The sequence below is a fragment of the Patagioenas fasciata genome, chromosome 16 (genome assembly GCF_037038585.1).
Source record: "Patagioenas fasciata isolate bPatFas1 chromosome 16, bPatFas1.hap1, whole genome shotgun sequence".
In the NCBI taxonomy this organism is placed as follows: domain Eukaryota; kingdom Metazoa; phylum Chordata; class Aves; order Columbiformes; family Columbidae; genus Patagioenas; species Patagioenas fasciata.
In genome coordinates, this window is record NC_092535.1 from 4,840,743 (window position 1) to 4,861,352 (window position 20,610).

Consider the following 20,610-nt stretch of genomic DNA (forward strand, 5'->3'; position numbering starts at 1 on the left):
TCCTCCTGAACGGCCTGAGTTCCACCACGTCCTCCTGAGTGGCCTGGGCTTCATGTCCTCCTGAACCACCTCAGAGCACAAGGAGCTGCCCCTGAGCTGCAGCAATTCTCCTCAAGCTGCAGAATGAGTATCGTTTTAATGCTAGAGAACCACCTGTTCAAAAACGTATTTGACATGTTTACTGCCTGTGTTTATTAAAGCTTGCATGTTCCTCCAGAATTTTGCATAACGTTTGACTAAGGTCATGTCACGTTAAAACTTGTCCTGATAAGCAATAATACACCAGAGTATTTTAATGCATAAATGAGTCGTGACACTGATGCTTTCACGTAAGGACAGTTTATTTGTCCCTTTGAACAAGTAAGGCAAGATAATTGAGAAAGATCAAACAAAATCTCCTGTATCAAACTCAGAGGAATGCAATAAAAGTTACTATTTCATACATATACAAACTAATGACCCAATGCTATTATATACAAACAGCCAGATCTTACAAAATAGCATTTCAAGTCAGCACTTTATGCCAGTGTTGCTAATTTCTTTGTTACAAAAAAGTTAAAGCTACAAACTTCACATTTTTAAGTCTCACATGACTGACGTCATCAGGATCTCTGAGTTTCAGCAGAACAGACGAGGGCTTGTCCAGAACACTCAGCAATGCAGGTGGACCTGAGGAGCACACAAATGCAGCTTCACGATTAAGCAAGCTTTTTTGCTTAAAAACTTGGTCAAACAGCTTTCCTCTATGGCACATGAGCAGGTACTGTGCTCCCAGCTCTACACAGGAACCGAACAAGGAATTGTTTTCCCTAACAGATTGAAAACCAGTGAAGGAGAAAATAATTCCTCTGCATTAGCACTCCAAGTGCAAGAACCATAATTATGTCTCAGCCACTGCAAGCATTTAAGAAATGTTCAGAGACAGTTAAGCCATTGGACCAGTTTTACTTATTTTGGTTCACTTGCTGTATTTTAAGACAATCACATCAGCAAAGCAGAGTATTTCAAGAGTGCTTACATTCAGTTACAGCAGTCACAGGTTGCATATTCTGTAAACAGACACCACCCTGGGGAGTTTCACCTAAAACGTGGGTTTTCTAATGCCCTCCGATCACTAGAAAGTCACCTACACAGTGCAGAGGTAAAACTACTCCCGGCAGGATCTGCTCGCTCCACAACCCATGAGCAGCGCAGTGTTCACCACGTCACAGCCATGCCTGTCACACCAGGTGTCGGGCCAGATCCAGCCCAGGGACCACTACGGGATCCAGCACTCGACCACAGAACCGCCTCCTGAGCTGTGGGAGTTTCTTTGAGGCAAAGGACGCTCACCAACTTTGCTCACAATGAACACATGTTTAGGGCAAAACGTATTGCACAGATTTCTGACAAGCCCCGATGTTCACACAACACTTCTCTAGACCTCATTAGAGTTCAGACTAAGGGATTTTAATCCATTAACAACAAAACTTTTAATTACTTGTTTTTTTCTAATTCAAGACTTTCCCAACACGTGAGGCTACCAAATGGCTGGTTATCCTGGGATGCGCTCTGGCTTCCGCACACGAATACACTGCCGCTGCCCCCCTTTTCCCGGTGGGACAGCTGGTTTGCTGATGTCCCACATGCACTGGTATCGAACACAGACAAACCGATGCAACCAGATCCGCAGAGGGGGTAGGGATGGCTTGGTTCCTTTCCCAGCAATGGAGTTTACCTGTTAACAGTGGCCAAGGGTCAGCTCCAAGGGGAAATCACAGCCTACGGAGGTGTGAAATGAACACTTCACCTCTCTACCAGCACTCAATTCAGGAGACACTGCTATTTAGTTTAATCATGGAGGTGATGTACCAAGGCCTATTTCAGAAGAACGACATGGAAACTGTTCCCTCTATCAGAGTAAAATAAAAACAAATCGGCAGGAACACGTGCTCTATCCAAACCTTTCATCATACGCTAGATACAACTAAAACTACGTAACTCTGCCGTCACAGCCCATGGGGCAGAGGCAACACTTGGTCTCTGCCCCACAACTGGGCTCTTTGCTGCTTCTGTTGGACTCTCCACTCCACCGGTGTGGGTTCATTGCACCGTCCTCACAGCGATTGTACACGCTGGGGCATTTGCCTCGATTGAGCTCTGCAGGGCAGGAATGGCAGGGGAATGTAAAGAAAGAACACAAGAGCATCCAGAGGAACCGGGAGAGACTGAATCTCTTCCAGTAGGACATCAGTAATTGTCTTCTCATCCACATCAATTCCGCCTTTGCTTCACCACCATAAATGCACATCTGTGCTAATTCATCAAAGACTTTACTTGCAGTTCAACTTTTCTGATGATGTGCCAATCCTTGCAGAAATGTGAAGGATTGCGAAATTAAGTTTTATTCAAGCATCCAAAGATCTGAAATGAAGCCTATAAAATATTTCACGAACTGCGGAGGTTATTTTAAGTCCTTTTACATGCAGCAGAAGTACCTAATTCCTGAGAGAGGTTCACACAACTTCCACCCATTCAAATCCTGCTGCCTTCTCCCAGCACTCCATCGTCAGCAGGGTCTCCCTGAAGGAGATTCCCAAACAGATGGACAAAGGGGAATCAGACCATTGGTTGGCTTTTGGTTTTAAGTCAGTGTGGATTTCAAGTTGCAGAATGTAATTTCTGATGGAGGCACAACATGCTTTATCTACTCGGATTCATTCACAAAGAACACAAAAAGAGGACAAAACTGAGGTTTTGAAGAAACCACATCTGCTTAAAGCACACAGTGTAAGGCATGGGGCTTATTACAGGCTTTTTAAAAGATGAGATTTAAGTTTCTTTCAAAAGGCTGAAACAGTCTGTACATGTTCTTACCTGCTATCTTCAGTGACCTAAAACTCATCAGTACCTTAACAGTAGAAAGAAACAGTTACCAGCTTCAAATTGAGTCTGTGCATTCGCAAAGAAAAACAAAACACATAAAAGATGCAGCCGTTAAATACCACAATCCATATTAACTTACAACAAAATGGGACTACTGAAGGTTCAGTTGAAAAGAGAGTAAGCCAGCTTTCACCAGTCTATTTCTACCTGTTCCTCTGATTTAAAAACAATCCTCCTAAAAACAGTAACAAAACTCCTTCGGAATAATGTTTTAAATATATGTCTAACATTAAAACATACCATCAGGATTTTCCACTTAATGGCATTCCTGAGTTCACAAAGGTGCTGTGGAAAAATAAATGAGCAGAAGTATTGCCCTCTATTTTGCTAGCATATTTCAATAGAAATCAATCTGTTTAGTAGTCATAAAAGCAAGGAGCTGATTCTTTGAGGATGGAAGAATATTCTGCTGGTGGCTCAGAAGTTCTGCTGCCGCCGCTTCTTGGCTTCGATGGCATCGAGGATCGGCTGCCGCTTGGACTGGTACTTCTGGCGGATTTCTTCAATCTCCTGCTCCATCATGGGGTCCAGGGCCGAGAGCCTCCTCTGCAGCTCGTCCACACTCCAAGTCTTTAGCTAGCAGGGAGACAAAGAACAGACATCGGCATCAGTACAGCCACCAGCCACACGACTACAGGGATTTCGCTGCCTGTCTGACGGTCACAAGGTGTCTGCTGGCAGGAGAAGGTGGAAACGTTCTGCTCAGGTTGCTGCTCTCAACGAGACCGGCGTGACGCGCAGGACACCGGGCTGCTTGCGCTCATTTTACCGATATAGCACATGCTCTATTTAGTGACAGCGTGAGTGTATCAATCAACCAGCAAAATGCTTCCTTTACTGAGTTGTTTTTCTAACACTTCATTTTGCAGGCTCAGGGCAGAAATACTGTATTGAGATGGAGCAGAAGTGAAGTGCTGTCCCCCACCCCTTTCCTTGCAACTAAACTTCATCTGCTCAGTGACAAAGGGAAACAGATAGGAACAGGGAGAAAACAAATCCTTATGTACAATCAGGTTGAACCTCAGTGGTGGTGAGGAATTCAGACTCCTCCTAGTTGGAAATCCCAGCACACACACAACAGGTCGCTTCAGGTCAGCCTCACACTGATATAATATGCAAGTACAATTTGTATTTTATTGTACACGCGAAGATGTCAGGCTAGTCTGGACAAGCTTCCCTTCACTGAATTCCCTGTCTGCGTGCCCTTTGTTTAATTGGTTCTCTGGTGCGTGCCAGTTTGCTCAAAACTGGCACAGAGAAGTTTTATTCTGTGATTGGAGATGCCGAGTGTGGCCTGGGACAGCCTAAGGTGTCCATTGCTACACTCTTAACATAAAATATTAATATTATAACCTAAGGAACATATAGGATTTTAGGATAATGTTAAAAAATATGGACACCTAAAGTGCTTCAAAGGTTCACCTAAGCATTGGTCCTTTTTCCATCCGAGACCAAGCGACCCCCAGGAGACACTTTTGCAGCCACCGCAGCAGGACAGGAATGGTTATTGGCACCACTTGCTATGGATACTGAAAACATGCGAGTCAGTTTTTAGACTTTCAAGCAATGTCATAACTGAATGACTTATCTTTATTACGTCAGTTAGACGCAAGGGATGCTGCTGTCCTGGTTTAGCTGTTAATTAGTCAGATATCGTGGTTATTCTTCAAGCCATTTCTGAACCAAAACACACAGCGAAACGCTTGCTGCCTGTTATAAGGCAACAAGTGAATTACTGGCTGTTTAACGGCAGTTGTATAGTTTGCATCAGTCCTTAAAGTGTATGTGAACACTAAAATAAGAAAACCGTGATCCTTCTTCCTGAGGTGGACACATACCAGTTCTCAAACCACAAAGTCATCTGTTAGCCGATTTCTCACAAGGTCTTTTGAAATTCTTTAGCATTTTCTGCAAAATAAGGTATTTCCTAGTTTCAGTTACCAGATCACCTATCCACTTTAATAATCTAAGCACAAGTGAAACAAAACCTTTTCGGCAAGGGTATACAGTCCTTCTGCCTTTCCCATCAGCCAGCTGTTCATTAAAAAGACAAAGCACTTCCTCCACAATGATATACATTATTTACACACATTAATGCAACTTTACCAGACAGGAGTTTAAGTTGATGCATGGCACCAGTTGCCTTTTCACACAAGCTTATTATGGAGCAGGTAATTATTCAACACTCCTCTTCCTCACAGCCCAGCAAACTGAACAGTCCAATAAAAATGCAAAAAGGAAGAAAACATTAATTCAAGTACTGAACACATATACTAAGCAGCTATATCATCTCAAATGGCTGTCAGCTCTCACAGAGTTCCCAGTGCAAGGTGAGAGTTTTGAAGAGATATAAACCACCTCACTCACACTTAAGCCTACTATTTAGGTGTCAGAAATGGGTCTGGGGCTGCAATCTTCCATGGGTGCCCTTGGAGCCTTCTCCATCATCCTCCCGAAGTGCTGGGTGCTGCCTACAGCCGGACACAAATTGCCAGAGTTGGAACCAAAGGGCAGAGCTGATTTACAGCAATGTTGTCTCCAAAATCAAGAAAGTGGCAGTAAATGAAAATGCTGCGCTTTGGGTCTTCTTGAACGTGCTCTAGCATTGTGGGACATCCTCCGTGGATACCGACACACACAGCCTGTCTGCTAAGGGGGACGTAATGGCTTCGGCAGGTCCCGGGATCGTGTGTTTGTCAGGACAAATGGTATGGAGGATGCTTGGAGTACAGATAAGTCTGAAGTGGGCAAAAGCCAACAGATACATATTAATATGAACAAGCTGGGAAGTGGTCACCTGTACGGATGCATGATGTAGAACATAGATCAAAGTAGCTATTTAAGACTGATCATGGGTTAAACAGAACGAGGTTGGTGGGCGAACGACAAGTTGACACAGTGCAAAAGTCTAAGAGGACAGAAACATATCCTGCACGCAATGCTGTGTGTGGTGAGGATGAACTAATTACAGCGTGCTCATCTGGAATAACATCAGCATGGCTCTGAATGACAGGCTGCTCCTAAAAGAGGCTGAGAAACCAAAGGGCAAGTCTGGTAAAAGGTCCAGAACGTGACTGCTCAGCACAGATGAGCAGAAGAGAGACTGACAGGTACGTGATTACTAACGAAGGGAGGCGAGCGCCCACGCAGAGCCCTCTGCTCCCGTGGGGCTTCAGGCCGGTGACAACACCGGCCCGGGGACCTGGGCTGGGTTATCACACAGCTCATCCTTCCACTTGCACATACATCTTTAAAGAAAAAAAAATTTAAATAGAACTGTTTCAAATGTGATGGCCTCCATTTCACTTTGCTGTGTGGCATTTCACTGTGAGCCGATGCCACAGACAGACTCTCTCTCAGAAATGAAGTTTTTAAACTCAAGCATTTCTGTCTCCGCACTGTTAGACTCCTGGGATACTGACATTATTCTCTTAGAAAAATGCCAGAAGCAAAATAAGGAGGACAAGGACAGAGCATCTCATGACAGACTCTTACTCACAGTAAAGTCTCAGCACTGAAAAGCTGCAATTAGAGCTGGTTTTAGCCACAGGCTCAGTCCCATTCCTCTCTTCACTTCTCAGCAGTTCAACTGTTGTAAGAGGTCTGGGTGTCTTTGTAAAAACTGTCTATTTATGTCCACGGTGGTCGAACAGCCAAGACAAACTTTTAAAGGAAGGATTCTCATTTCAAAAGTAAAGACTGATATAAAATACTTGTTCTAAGGTGGGTCACTATCAACAAGAAGAGGTGTCAGCACAATAAAACTGTTCAATCAAGGCTACATGTGCAGAAAGCTGATTTTTAACCATTAACAGTTGTATTTTTACTTAAGGTTCAGAGGCTGACCTTCACTGTAAAAACGCCCAGCTGAAGACAAACACCAGAGGTGCAATGTTCACCCGAAAGCCTCTCGCCCACAGCCACATGCGCTGTTCGCTCTTCCTCAGGCCGCAGAGACCGACAGCAACACCGTCTTGCATGATGCTGCTGGTTCTACTATATAATTCAGTAGGACACATCTAATTATGTTCTTCGGAAGGACATAACCTACAGCCTTCCACGCATATGGAGTAATGACAGACAAATCATGAACGGATCGTTTGATGCACAATTTCTTCCTCAAGGAGAAGGTTTGTAAGCGATTCAGGACATCCCTTCACCAGCAGTTCTGGCAGACTTGCAGGTAACTGCTCCCCAAACAACACTCACCTCAAACTGCTGCTGAGTTCCCATCCTTTCAAATCAGCATTTTAAAAACAGGGAGGAAAAAAAAATACCACTTACATTTGTTACAGTCGGGTAAAGTGTCACTGCAACATGATATTCTACTGAATGCAAATGAATCTAAGCAGTAAAAGGAGAATAAATAAAGCATCTCTGCAAATGTATTACACACTCCCACAGATTTGATATTCAAAGACATCATGGTCTGACATTCAAACCTATGCAGTGCTGTCCTGAGCAAGCAGCAATCTAAAAATCTGCCACAGGATTTTCAAACAGACCGTTCTGGATTTATATTTCACGCAAGATCTACTGTAAAACAAAGCTTAGAGAATTAGCTCAGCCCTTTCCATTCCCAAGAAAAACAAACAAAAACCCACACGGTGAAAACTCTCGGAATTAGAAGCTGATGCCAATGATTTACCACGGTTCTCCTGGTAGCCCGGCCTGGTTTTCCCATAGCAGGGTCTGTAGCTCGAGCCGTTTGGGACCCACCACACCCGGGTCACCACTGACTCAGACCACTCTGCACTAGTGACACAAATACGTGTCGTCCAGTAATCCCCAAGCCACCTCAGCTGTCACTCCTACGTGCTCCGCTACCAAAACCACTGCCATCAAAACCCTCTTGTTGCATGAATTATGAGCATCAAATAGCAACGAGCTGTTGCCCAGCAGCTTTCACACGTTTCTCCCCCACCAAAGACTTTGGGCAGAGCATTAACTCACCGGCTGCACAGGAATCAAAAAATACTATCTCAGAGCAAGTGAAAAACATGTTCCTCCTGTGACTTTGTTTTTACTTGCTGACACTGGATGTGATCCCTAGATTCAGCACAAAGCCTTTTCTTTGCATCTCTGCAACATTTCATGCTATCTGGGCTTTGTTTTTAAATACTCTGTTAGAAGCCCTGAAGCTTGTGCTAAACCTGAAGCTTTCCATCTCCAGGGAGAAGATGTGGTTATTCTACCATCGTCTTTCAAACCTGCAGACAGATCCTGACTTCTGGAACAAAAAAATAATATATATGATATTGGTGAGATGGGCTTATTTTCCCCACGGTATTCGAATAGTTTTGCAGAAGGGATATTTTCAAGCCTTGATACTACAGCGAATCCTATAAATAAAATTAGGAAGTTGTTTTTGGCGTCCTTAGCCCTCTAGCCATACCCCTCTGCATTATTTCTGTGAGTTTGAACACTTGTCTTCCACATGCTGACACGGAGTATTTTCTGAATATCCTCCCACTTTACCTCTGGCTTTACAGAAAGGACACCCGGCTGCAGCGATCACTCTGCCTTTCACCCGGATATTCCAGGTGGCATTTACTGCTCAACACAACTTGATGGCAAACTCTTAAGTTTTAAATAGCCTTCAGAAAAACTGGCTTTAGCAATTAGCACTTCATAAGGGGCAGTGGGAGTTTGAAGACTAAAATACAGAAATAATAAAATTGCAGCTTCCCACGCTACACAGAGAAATAAATTCTTAGCGGAAAAGAGATGAGCTAGATGGGAACTAAAGAAAAATCCAAATTAATCGTCTATTTAGCACAGTTTTTATTGTTATATCTTCCTTTTCTTTGCATTACACTGCAATCTAGCAGTTCTTGACTGCATGCCCAGTGATCCAAGCCCGGCAAAGAAACTCAAACCATCTTGAATCATAGTGACAGGGAACCAACTCATTTACTTGTGTGAATTTAGACACTCAAGACCTAAACATGGCTCGAGAAAGGTTTTTATCCAAACCAAGTCACACAAGCTACGCTAAACATTAAATGCCAATTAGAAATTTGCTGCTAGAGATTATGAAAAATATTCCCACTGTAATACATAGCAACAGGCTACTATAGGTTTTGGAAAAACAAAGCAAAAAAGCAAACAACCACCTGGGCCTACAACTGTATGGAAGCACAGAATTCCTACAAATCATCTATGAAGTGTTTAGATGTCCTTCGGGAAGGAAGGTTCATCACGGAAGAGACTAATTAAACTATTGCTTCACTTGACCCTGGCTATCAGCAACGCTATCGAGGTGCCTCCCTTCCCACAAAACCCAGGGCACACTTGTCCTTCCTCTCCAGGATCCTGTAGATCGGTTTGATGCATATCCACCTCACCTCCTCAACTTTTCTTCCATCACCTCCTCAAGCAGAGTTTTATTTTGGGGAGACAATCACCCATTGGATGTCACTTGCTGCAACTATTTGTAGCAACCAGCTCGGAGCGTAACTCCGCGTGCGAGCGCGCGCAGGGGTGCTGCAGGAGACCTCGACCTGGGGAGAGGTGTCACATCTCCAGGATTCATGCATGTGAGCTTTGACAAGCCTAAGAACCAAGGTTATTCTGGAATTAGCCTTCTGTAACTCGAAAGGCTGGTTAAACACAGTATCAACTGAACGCTCGTATCAAATACACTCTGAGGGAACAGATCACTGAATAGTACTATGCACTTTATTTTTTAAACCAGCAAAAAAAAAAAAAAGCAGTGAATTTCTCTGGCCAAAATTAAATGTAGAAGGTGATTTCTCATGCTAAGCAGTGCTCCAGACTTTAGGTCTGAAAACGGTGATATAAATTGGTGTTGGAATAGATGCCATTTTTTTCCTCAGCATTTTTCCTGAAATGCTGGCTCAATACCATTTGGCATACTTTCAATCACTGATCTAAAAAATTAAGTGCCTTGTTCTCATTTCTGTTTCTAGCATAAGGAGGCCTCGATGTAATGTATGAGCAGGCATTAACTATTTATTCACTGTAAGTTGTCCAGTGCAAGGGACACAAGAATCTAAGAACCTACAGGCACTTACCGCCTGCTTCTCATCCCAATTCTCAGGTCCCTGCAACTTCACAAATCTGTCAAGCCACCATTCTACAGGGGGGTTACAGTAAATCACAACAGACCTTGGTGCCTAAACAAACATTAATTATCCTTATTTTCTCCCCTTTTAGCATTAGCACATCAGGGAAGTTTCTCACTGTTATGAAAGCAGTGGATGAAATGCACTAACTGGGGGATTTCATGCAAGATTAAAAATACAGATATTAATCTTTCAAAGGATTTGAAAAATAAGTCTCAGCAGCACAAGCTTTTGCTTTTAATCCATGTTAATTATTTAGGCAATGTGCTAGCAAAACATACTGCGGGCTGCAGCATCCAGCACAAGTCAAAGGAGCACGGTGGCTGGAACTGCCCAAAGAAGGTGAAGGCACCCACGAGCGGTGCACATCTGGAGACAGCTGTTCCAGGCCACCTCATCGGGACAGCAGATGACTTTCCACAAAGAAATAACACTCAAGTTTCAACTAGATCATCATATGCTTGAGAGGCAGTTTAAGTTAGTGCAAGCCGAGCAGCTGAAATAGAGTTCAGTCACAACATCACTTTTGTGGAGGAAAGACAGACACTAACGCACACGTGGCATTTGATCCCGAGCTGAACTGGAAAAAAGTATTTAAGGAAGAGTTATATCAGAGGAGACCCGGCCTTCTCAGATGAGCCGTCTGGGCTAGCACTACCTCACCTTCACAAATGCGGAGTTTTGTAGCTACTGAAAGTAAAACATCTTACTGCTACAACACTAGTTAGTTATTTTCTAGGTAGCTCTGCTTATTTGACTAAAATAAAGGTGCATGATACCAGACCACTGTGTCCATCCTATTGCTACAGAACTCCTGAAAGGTGATGTGTGCCATTCCCCGTTCTGCCAGGCCACCTTGTGAAGATCATGTCTAAACTGGAAACTTCCCCCTGTCCTCTATCTGCAGGAAGGACCACTGCCAACACCTTTATTCTCAGCTTAGTGCCTTGCTAGCAGCTTAGCAAGGCTTCTCTCAAGCTGCCACACGATCACGGCCTGACGGGCTTCTCAAGAAGCTGGCGCTCCATCGGAGGTGCTGCGGCTCCCAGCAACACGTCACTGATGGAGTCTCACCCACCAGCGGCCACTGAGGCAAAAAGCTGCCTTTAGCATAATACAAGTAAAAAAAAAACCAAGTGTCATCCACACAAGCTTCTGGCGAGGGGTCTGGAGCACAAGTGTGATGAGGGTGAGGGACCTGGGGGGTTCAGCCTGGAGAACAGGAGGCTGAGGGGAGACCTTCTGATCTCTGAACTGCCTGAAAGGGGCCTGTAGCATGGAGGGGGTTGGTCTCTTCTCCCAAGGAACAAGTGGTAGGACAAGAGGAAACGGCCTCAAGTTGCACCGGCAAAGGTTCAGATCAGATAGCAGGAAAAATTTCTTCCCAGAAAGGGTTGTGAAGCAGCAGAACAGGCTGCTCAGGGAAGCTCTGGAGTTGCCATACCTGAAGGGGTTTAACAGACATGTAGATGAGGCTCTGAGGGACACGGTTTAGTGCTAGAGTTAGGTTATGGTTGGACTTGATGATCCTAAGGGTCTCTTCCAACCAAAATGATTCTATGATTCTGTGAAATGCTGTACCAAGGATTCAAATCGAGCCCAGACTCCGGTCAGACCGAATGAAAACTGCCCATGGCGGGGCAGCCCGAGCAGCACACCCCAGCTCCGGGCTGACCGCTCCCAGCGCCGCTGCTGCGCCTCAGCCCGCACTCCCAACAGCTGCTGAACAGCTGGGAGCTCCTCGCTGGGAAGTGACTGACACACTTCCCCAGTCGCACCTCGTTCCTCAGCTGGTGTTTGATTTTCTGATTCCAGGGGATCTAAAGGGTCTACGTGAGAGTGAAAATTTGTGTGTGCGCACTAATTCCCACTCCACGCTCAGGATCTGTTCCGCAGCAAGAACTGCCGTAGTATTATTACTCCAATATCTCTTATTTCAGGATATATTTACACTCATAACATTTGATCCTGCTGGCTCAGCGACGACCTTCCTCGAGCACATTGTCACTAGCTAATTCCTGTGACCGCCACAGACATACGTACACACTGTAGATACACAGCCGCTCCTTCACCAGCTAAGAGGCATCTTCACATTTTCACCCTCCCCGCAGTTTGGAAGTTTCTCTCCCATTTCTCCAAAGCCCATAAGAACCAGGGGGGAGGCTCTGCTGTTTGTCAGAAGATTCCCAGTGTGGACGCCGGTTTCAGCGGTGCAGCAAACATCCGGATCTCTCTGGCTCCTCTGGGTACCCAGACGTAACTCCGCAGCGATTTCCCTGAGCCGTTACCCACAGAGCACAGAAAACTGCACAGCTGCGCCAACACCATACCCGCATCAATAACGCTGGCATCTCGGAGCTGCTCTTAGCCAAGAACTGTGCTTTATTAATACTTACTGTAATCCTTAAAAGGCTCACGAAAGGTTAGGTGTTACAGCCAGCACAAGCATATAACCGCTGCACACTGTTATTACCCTCAGCATTGTACGGAAGTTATATTAAGGAAGAAAACCCATCCAAAGCTCTACTCATTGATGTGAGTGGTCATAAAAAAATAAAGGTTTTTTTTAAAAAGAGCAATGCATTTTAATCTTCTGAGCTCCAAGATTAAATTTCCTTTTTTAGCCTTAGTATCAATTATAAGTATGAACAACGTCATTCACTTCCAAAATCATCCCAAGTACCGTACACACTTAATCTAAACGAAGGAAATTACAAACTGTGTCCGTGTTATTGTGCAGCACTGAATTTCAAGAAGTCCAAACCTTAAAATCCTGTAGGGACTTCGAAAGTGGCTGACTAATCCCGTACCACAAAGACAAGTTATCTCACTGGGGTTTTTTCAGTAACTGAATTAGAAACCAAGCTAAAAGGTCAGCCTCCCAAAAAGGAGCATCACTCGCTTAGGAAAAAACACTTGCTTGCCAGAGATTTGATTAAGGAAAAAACACAGCCAATGGCTTTTTCTTTTTTCCTTCTCTAAGTGATTATGCTTTAATTTTCTTAAGTAAGAGTACCAAAATACCTCCGGACATGCTAAAATAAATCATGCCACGGGGCTTTGGAGATCTGGCTAGCTGCAGAAATCGACTGTAAAGTACAGCTGACCAACGTGGGCTTTTTTGTCTCTTTTTTTAAGCAAAGCAATCTGTCAGAAAATGCTGTTTGCTTTAAACCAAACTCTTTTTCCTATGTCACTAAACAAGGAGTTAAGTACCTCATTTTTGAATAATATTCCTCGCTCTTTGTGTATGAGGCTACTCCTTCTTGACAGTCAAAGCTTGGGGTTTGAAGCCGTTCGGTCGCTGAGGTTATGGAAATAAAAGCCGAAGTAAACCTCCCAGGACACCCCGGCCATGGCCAAGTGCAACCTCCAGCACCTTCTCTGCACGAGCACGACCCCCGAGGTGCCTCACACGTCATGAAACTGCCCCCTGCAAAATCTCCCGGTGAGTCATGCAGGGAGACCCCCCCGTAATTACACACACCAAACAACACTGGCAATAAGCAACTGGAGGTTTTGCAGTAAAACTGCAGGGTTTATAGGAATACAAGAAGAGGGTGCACAAGGGCAAACGTGACAGGTCCAGATGTCAGAGATGAGAGAACTTTCCTCCACCAGAGTCCATCATTTCTGGCACCTTTCTGGATGAAGCTCTACCCATTGCAAAGTATTCACAGTGGTCTGATGGAGACTTTATCCCCACGCTTTTCCCTTATGGTCCAGACTCCATCCCCCGAGGGACAACCCGGAGCAGGTATATGAGGCTCCTGATGCAGAGTCCCCAAAACGAGCCCTTTGTGCTACAGATGAGAAAAACCTGGACAAGCTTGTCTTTTTAAGCTACATTACCCTTCATAAACATTTGTTCTGACAGCTGAGTTGCGATAAGATTTTAGAAGCATTTCAAATAGATCTCGTTTGAGCAGCAGTTTGTTTCTTTCAGGGAGATGCTGTGCCAAGAACACACCCGGCCTTGAAAACGGATCTCAAGGCATAACAAGGCTCAAACAGGTTTTTCTAAAGAATTCAGGATGCTCTGAGATTTTTTCCAACGTCATCCATTCAATTATTAATTCCCCTTCCCTTTCTACCAAAGCAGAAATGCACGTTGCAGCCTGACCTTAAACACAGAGCCGCAGTGAAACAAATCCCATGATCAAAATCCCTGCATGAAGTTCTGTTGGTTATTTAGTTCATCCACAAAACTTTCAGTCAATGTCTCAGCAGATTAAACGCTACGGTAGGAAAGGAGCCTCCAAGATAGTCCGGGATGTTGAATTTACAAGTCTGAAAACTCTCATATAAAGTTGATGCCAGGTTACATTATTCCAGTCTCCATTAAGGGCTATGACCTAAGCCATTCAACACAAACAACAGCAACTCATTTTGCTTCCCACTCACCGCAAGTTGCATTTAAAAGCCTTATGTCACAGAAGGCCTGCGATATACAAAAATAAAGCAAAAAATGAAATTTTGACAGCAAGTTGTGGCACTAAGTGCTTTGCAATCAATGTCAGTGTGCACCAAAGTGAAAGCAGGTGGTGAGCAACGACCCTGTTACCAAATGGGAGAAGAAATCTATTCTTTCCACAAGTGATATAAGAGTCAAGCCACTCAACTGACTTTTTCAATTTCAAAGATTGCTAACAATTTTTTTTTCTAATGTGGTATCTATCTTTGTTGTTTTTGTTGTAAAGGGAATTTAGAAAGGTTTATAAACCCTACATACATGGAGCTTTCTGTCAATCACCTGGGTGGTTTGAAGCAGCCACGAGTTCGATGAGGTTTGGTTCAGATCATCTTCCGTAACATTCGCATGCAGAAGACTCGAGACCATTTAAAAACAATAAAAGAGACAAATAAGCTTTTCCTGGGCTTATTTTTAAAATGCCTCTATGTTTGATTACAAGGTGACAAAATGAACCATTTTCCTTAATAAAGATGTCACAAGTTAAAAGCATTTGCTGGGAAGAACATACTCAATATGCTGAAAAGGTAACTCTTAAAAGAAACACAAACAATTAGCAGCGCTTTAAACATTCTTGGCAGATGGCTGAAGGAACAAAAAAGAAAGGAAAACCGTTTAAGAGACATCAATGTTATGAATCAAGGCAGGTGACATTTAAAACCAATGAATAAAACATCACAAAAACCTGTCTCTTTATAAATCATACTTCACAGTGCAAATTACAGCTAGGTACTACACTTCAAGATGTTCCTCAATTAGCAGGAGATACAATGGCGGTATGATTTCAGGCTTGGAAAACCACAGTTGCCTATTCTGGACTATCTTCTATTGTCAGAAAAATACTCTTGTTATGAAAGTATGGGGTTTTTTTCCCCGCAAAAATATGGTGTTAATGCTCTCTCATGGAAAGAAAGCTTGATTTTTGATTCAGCACAGCACAAACAAGTTCACTCGATTCCCAACGAGGAATCAGCCCTAGTTCCATAGGCCCCAGGCAGGGATACCCGTCAGCCATCCCAGACCCGGGCTTCTCTCTCAAACTGCTGAGTGCCCGAGCAAATCAGTTCACTTTATGATCAAAGTAAGACTATTGGAAGAAACCAGTGCCAGAGAGGTAATTTTTACTCCAGCCACCCTTGGGAAAAAGGGGGAGTTCATGATAGATGAAGGGAATAAACTTGTGGACAGAGAAATCCCTGAAGATTCACTCAGAGTGTTTGGTTTAGCCTTAGAAAAATCGTTATTGAAAAAAGCTCTAACCAAGCTTATTTTTTTTCTTCTTCTATGCAGAACTCTACATATTCAAACGAATTTTTGGAACAATTAAACTTCTTTGTCACACAAGGGTCATAGAAACTTGCTATCTTAGAAGAGAATGTATTGCAAGTTTCATAATGCTTCAATAGGACTCTGAAGATTATTTGATTTTCAAACAGTCCCATTTAAATTACCTGCAAACTTGCATACTCTACTAAAACTTTTTTTGCTCCTGTCCAAGCACATAGACTTTTTGGAGTGTTAGTAACCAGCTTGGATTATTTGCTTGAGTAATTTGGATGGGCAAAGGAGGAACAGAAAGATTAGTGTAGAGGCCGGTACCTGACACCTTTAGTAAGCTGCTTTAAAGACAGAAGTAAAAAGAAGCTAAAGCTCAGAGGATCACAGCAGAGCCAGGAAACACCATAAAACGATAAACTACGAAAGGTCACACAACAGCAGCTTGCCCACATAATGCAAGTACCTTTCTTCCAGCATCTGCCTTATACACGCACCCTCACCATGACTTCTTCCTACTGCTAGAAAAGACCCAAAGATTGGTTCCAACAAAACGAGACTCAATTATTCAGCCTGTCATCATTTTCAAAGCCTGCAACAGTACAGAAAACACTCCCAAGTTTTTAATCGATTGAACTCTTTGAAGGACAAATGGTAGTAAAGCTATAAAGCATCGATATTGCACTGCTAATAAACGCTATCCAAATGAATGTACAGAGAAACCAAAGACATTGAATGTTCCAGGTATTGGTAGACAACAAGCTGTTCACAAGACAAATGACACTTTTAGAGGCAGAACACAATAAATTAGAGACTCTGGTCATTGAAAAGCAGAACGTGTTTACTGTTATTGATAAGCAATAAATCACCTGCCCGCTAACAGTTCCTCCCTATAAATCACTTCCAATGAAAGAAACAGCTGGTTGCAGTTCGGAGCCATTCCTCACCCCGAGCGGGGGAAGAAACAGCCTGTGCTGAGTGACGCCCGTTGTTAACCGTGGTCGTTGTACAGTGGCGCAGGGGAAGCGGAACGGGGACACGAGACACCGCACCGTGAGATACCGGCTGCAGCTCCGGCAGGCTGAGCGCTGCAAAAACGCACCGCGGCTGGATCCTCATCACCTGGATCACACACACCTTGGCTGCATGAGCAGAGTCCGATCGGAGACACGGTGAAGCTGGTCCCAGTCACCAGACTCAAAAATGCAATGTGACCCTAATGAGATTTGACTTGCTTTGGAAGAGTCAAGCTTGCTATAAGCTTTTCAGTAAGAACCTCAAACTCCTGCTATCACACCAATACCCAATTTGTCTCACTAGAAGGAAAAGGACTCACATTCACGATTTCACGGCAAACCAAGAGCCATTTGTCCACCTGGACAAGCTGAAGACACGGTTAGACTAACACACTCCCCTTCTCTTGACAGGCTGTGAATGGTCGGCAGATACACAGATGCTGGAATCAAAAAAGCCCTGGAGCAAACAGCTACAACTCCTTGTGTAAAGCCTGTGGAAAGACTCCATGTCCTGCAGGGCTCGTGCTCTAGTGCTTGTTAAAAGTTCAGGCCCTCATTGACTCCACATCCAAAAGAAGCTCCTAGGATACTTAATCAGCATAGATTCACTGAGACATCAAAAACTATGGATCAGATTTACAGCAAACCCGAAGTCTAACGCTACAGGTATTGAAACAACAGCACTTGCATCACGACGGCAAAATTCAAGATTGACAGGGGCTCTGCCACCGCTCATTTTCCCCAGTGAAACCACACTCACCAAATAAAATTGAAAAGGTTCCAGTATTGTCATAGGTACCATAAGTCATGAGTGGCTAGAACCTGCTGATTTGCTGACAAAACAGGCTTTCAATAAAACAATTCGGGATATAATATACAACATTCGTGACTGGATGATCCACAAATACCTGACGTGATAGGTTTGGCAAGACAGAAAGCCTTTCAAGCAGGGACAGAATTAACAAAACAATCTAGCCACTAGTGATATTAGAATACTGACCTGCTCAGAACAGTTAAAAGGCTTTTAAAATAGGAATAAGCAAAGGGTTTGTTGTGTCTAAGGGCAGGAAACACCGCACAATTAATTCTGCCGTACGTTACAGTACCACTGAAAGATTAAAGTGAAAAAATGTATGACATTGTCTAAGCAAATCTTTTAGCATTATTAATTTTAGTCTGTGCAACAGTATGTGACTCATGTTCACTGGCAACATTAAATTCAAGTACAAAAATTCTGAGATCTGATTAGGGTGATTAGGAATTCTACATACAATGCAGCCTGCCCATTAGCAGCCTACCCCTGCAGCATTTTCGTATTACAGTTTGTTACTTTCTTCCTAACAGCAAGAATTTTTGCCCATAATTAGTATTTTTCCCAATGTTTAATAAATCATAATGTTCTTGGAAACATTTTTCATAATCAAGCAGGGTCTAAATCTTCGGAGATCCTGGTTCAAACTCGAGTTGGGATAAACATTAACACCTTTGGGCATTGACTAGTCAGTTAATAACCAGCTCTAACTCAGAAATCTAAGGCTGGAAGGACACCGCTGGGTTTATGGCATCTCCAACCACAACCAGGACATAGAGCATCACATCTGGGAGGAACTGAGTTCATCACCTTTTAGTAGAGGATCTCGGGGTTTTTGGCTCTGTGGTGGATGGGGCTGACTCCTCTAACCCTTATCTAACGTGACATTGCCACTGTGATATAAATAGTGTCTTATCTGCCTGCTTTGGAGGAACAATGTTAGTCAAGAAAAGGTCAAATGGTTTTGGCACAAGGGAAAAGAGCAAAAATCTTTTGTAATTTAATATTGCCTTTTTTTTTTGGAAGACAAGAGACTCCAGGTGCTGGTCACCTAGAGAGAGGAATGCAGAAGAGAAGACAAGGCATATTTATCTAGTCTGCAGTAGCACAAAGCAATAATATTTCAATCATTTCTTCAGGCCCAGGAGGAAACCATATTCAGCAGCATCTCCCTGATCTCATCTTTACTCAGAATCCTGCAAACTCTACAGACAAAGTCTGCCCAAACCTGCCTACTTTGACTGGGCAGAAAGGAGTTATAGGGGCAGGCAAGTACAGGACAGATGTACTCGACACACCTACTAGTAAATGTAGATTTTCTTATTCCACAATGCTTATTTCATGATGCTTTCAATTAATAGAGCATTAATAAACAAGAGTTTTACCCACAGCTAGCTAAATTGATCCATTTTTAGTCAAACGGGGAAAAAAAATCCCGTTTTAAGACTGAATACATTACACAACCTGAGGTTACTGCTACTGACCCTTATATAAGCACTAAAGAAATATCCATATGTATTTACTGAGGTTGCTTTCAAGCATTTTTCTTATGCTACAGAAAATAAAATAGCTCTGTTACAAAATCTGCATGCAAGATCGGCTGGTATGTTCATATACAGCTGAACCAGAGAAACACGTAGAGCTGGGAAGCAAAATTGCTACACATTACTACGTGAAGGTGACCTAAAGCCCGCTTCATTGCCAGCTTTTATTGCTGCCTTTTATTGCTTCCAGCGCACTGGTAATCTGTGCACGTGGCAATACTTCAGTACTAATGGAAATCAGTAAACAAGGTCACGTGCGAGTCAAACGGCCGCTTCGCACGTTCTAAAAATACTTGCGGGTCCTGTTCGCTAGGACGGCACCGACCTTCCCTTGTGCCACCCGCCGCCTGTGCCGCAGCCCCACGGTCTGCAGGGTGGAATACATCCTGCTCGCTGGAAAGAAGAGTAATTGCTACAGTGATTATCAACCGAATTAGAAAGTAAAATAATTACAGCAAATTTCCCCTTGGGCCATCTTCTGCGGAGTACAAAGGACTCCTGAGATGCTCCAAGCCACCCTGTCTTCCCTAGGAAAGACCACACATCGAAAAATCATTGTTTATCGTTAAATGAAGTTACAGAGTGTAAGGTGAATGAGATAAATGGAGTATCTGATTTGCCTGGAATTGTGTGTTTGGCCCCGACTCTGCGATACACAGGCTGACAACTCAGCTTGTAGGTTATTTTTGCAAAACGTGCTTATGCAGCGGCTTTACGTCTTGAGGCTAAACATAATGTAGTACAAAGGGCTACAAGAGAGTGAATAAAGCAGGTGCCCTCCGCTAGCCATCCTTTCAGTCTAAATAAATCCGAGATGCAGCAGCAAAGACAACAAAACGCGTGTAAGAGCAGCAGTTTATACAAGCTGTACAAACAACGAAAGGCTCCAGTTATTATTCCAGCCTTTAAAACATCTCCTTGAGTCGTGACTAGCAGAGGGATTTTGCTTTCCACGCTGCTTTGTGAAGGTGGAATGACGCTCCCCAGCCGCTGAACAACGGTGACAACCACGGGCAACACGAACAGACACCAGTAAGGGCACGCAAGGCACCCACAGCGAAAAGCGCTGGCACTGAAGTAGCACTGAAAGAAAACGCAGCGGAGAAAACAATGTTCAGCACAACACCCGTCTTCTGGCGTTCTGAACGCAAACCAGAAATTTTCCACCTTCGGAAAAACAATTTAAACGTAACATTTATGAATAACAGATCTTGCTGTGGAGTTCTGAAAAGTTCCTGAAAATTCTGAGCATGTGAAGTTTAGTGAGGAAGACTGAAATTGAGGATTTGAAAGAGAAATGAAGCCAAGCTGTGTGTTTATATAACAAAACAAAATCCAGTGCCAAACTGTGGGTAAAAGAAGGAAACTCGATGGTTCTAACGCTATACATTCAGGATTTGCATTTTCCAACTGCCATCTGGAATTCTGCTTTTTTATTTTAAATGTATCATGGGGCAGTAAAGCAAGATCGCCTGTACCT

The 20,610-nt window shown here is 43.5% G+C and overlaps 1 protein-coding gene across 1 annotated transcript in view; it reads right to left on the bottom strand.

Moving 5' to 3' along the window:
* Window positions 1-323: 323 nt before the first annotated feature.
* STK4 (serine/threonine kinase 4) overlaps window positions 324-20,610 on the bottom strand; it is a 42,147-nt gene continuing 21,860 nt past the window's right edge. The window contains exon 11 of the mRNA XM_065849851.2: window positions 324-3,501. Within this exon, the coding sequence (XP_065705923.1) occupies window positions 3,343-3,501 (159 nt within the window). The 3' untranslated portion in view covers window positions 324-3,342. The remainder of the gene's footprint in view (window positions 3,502-20,610) is intronic.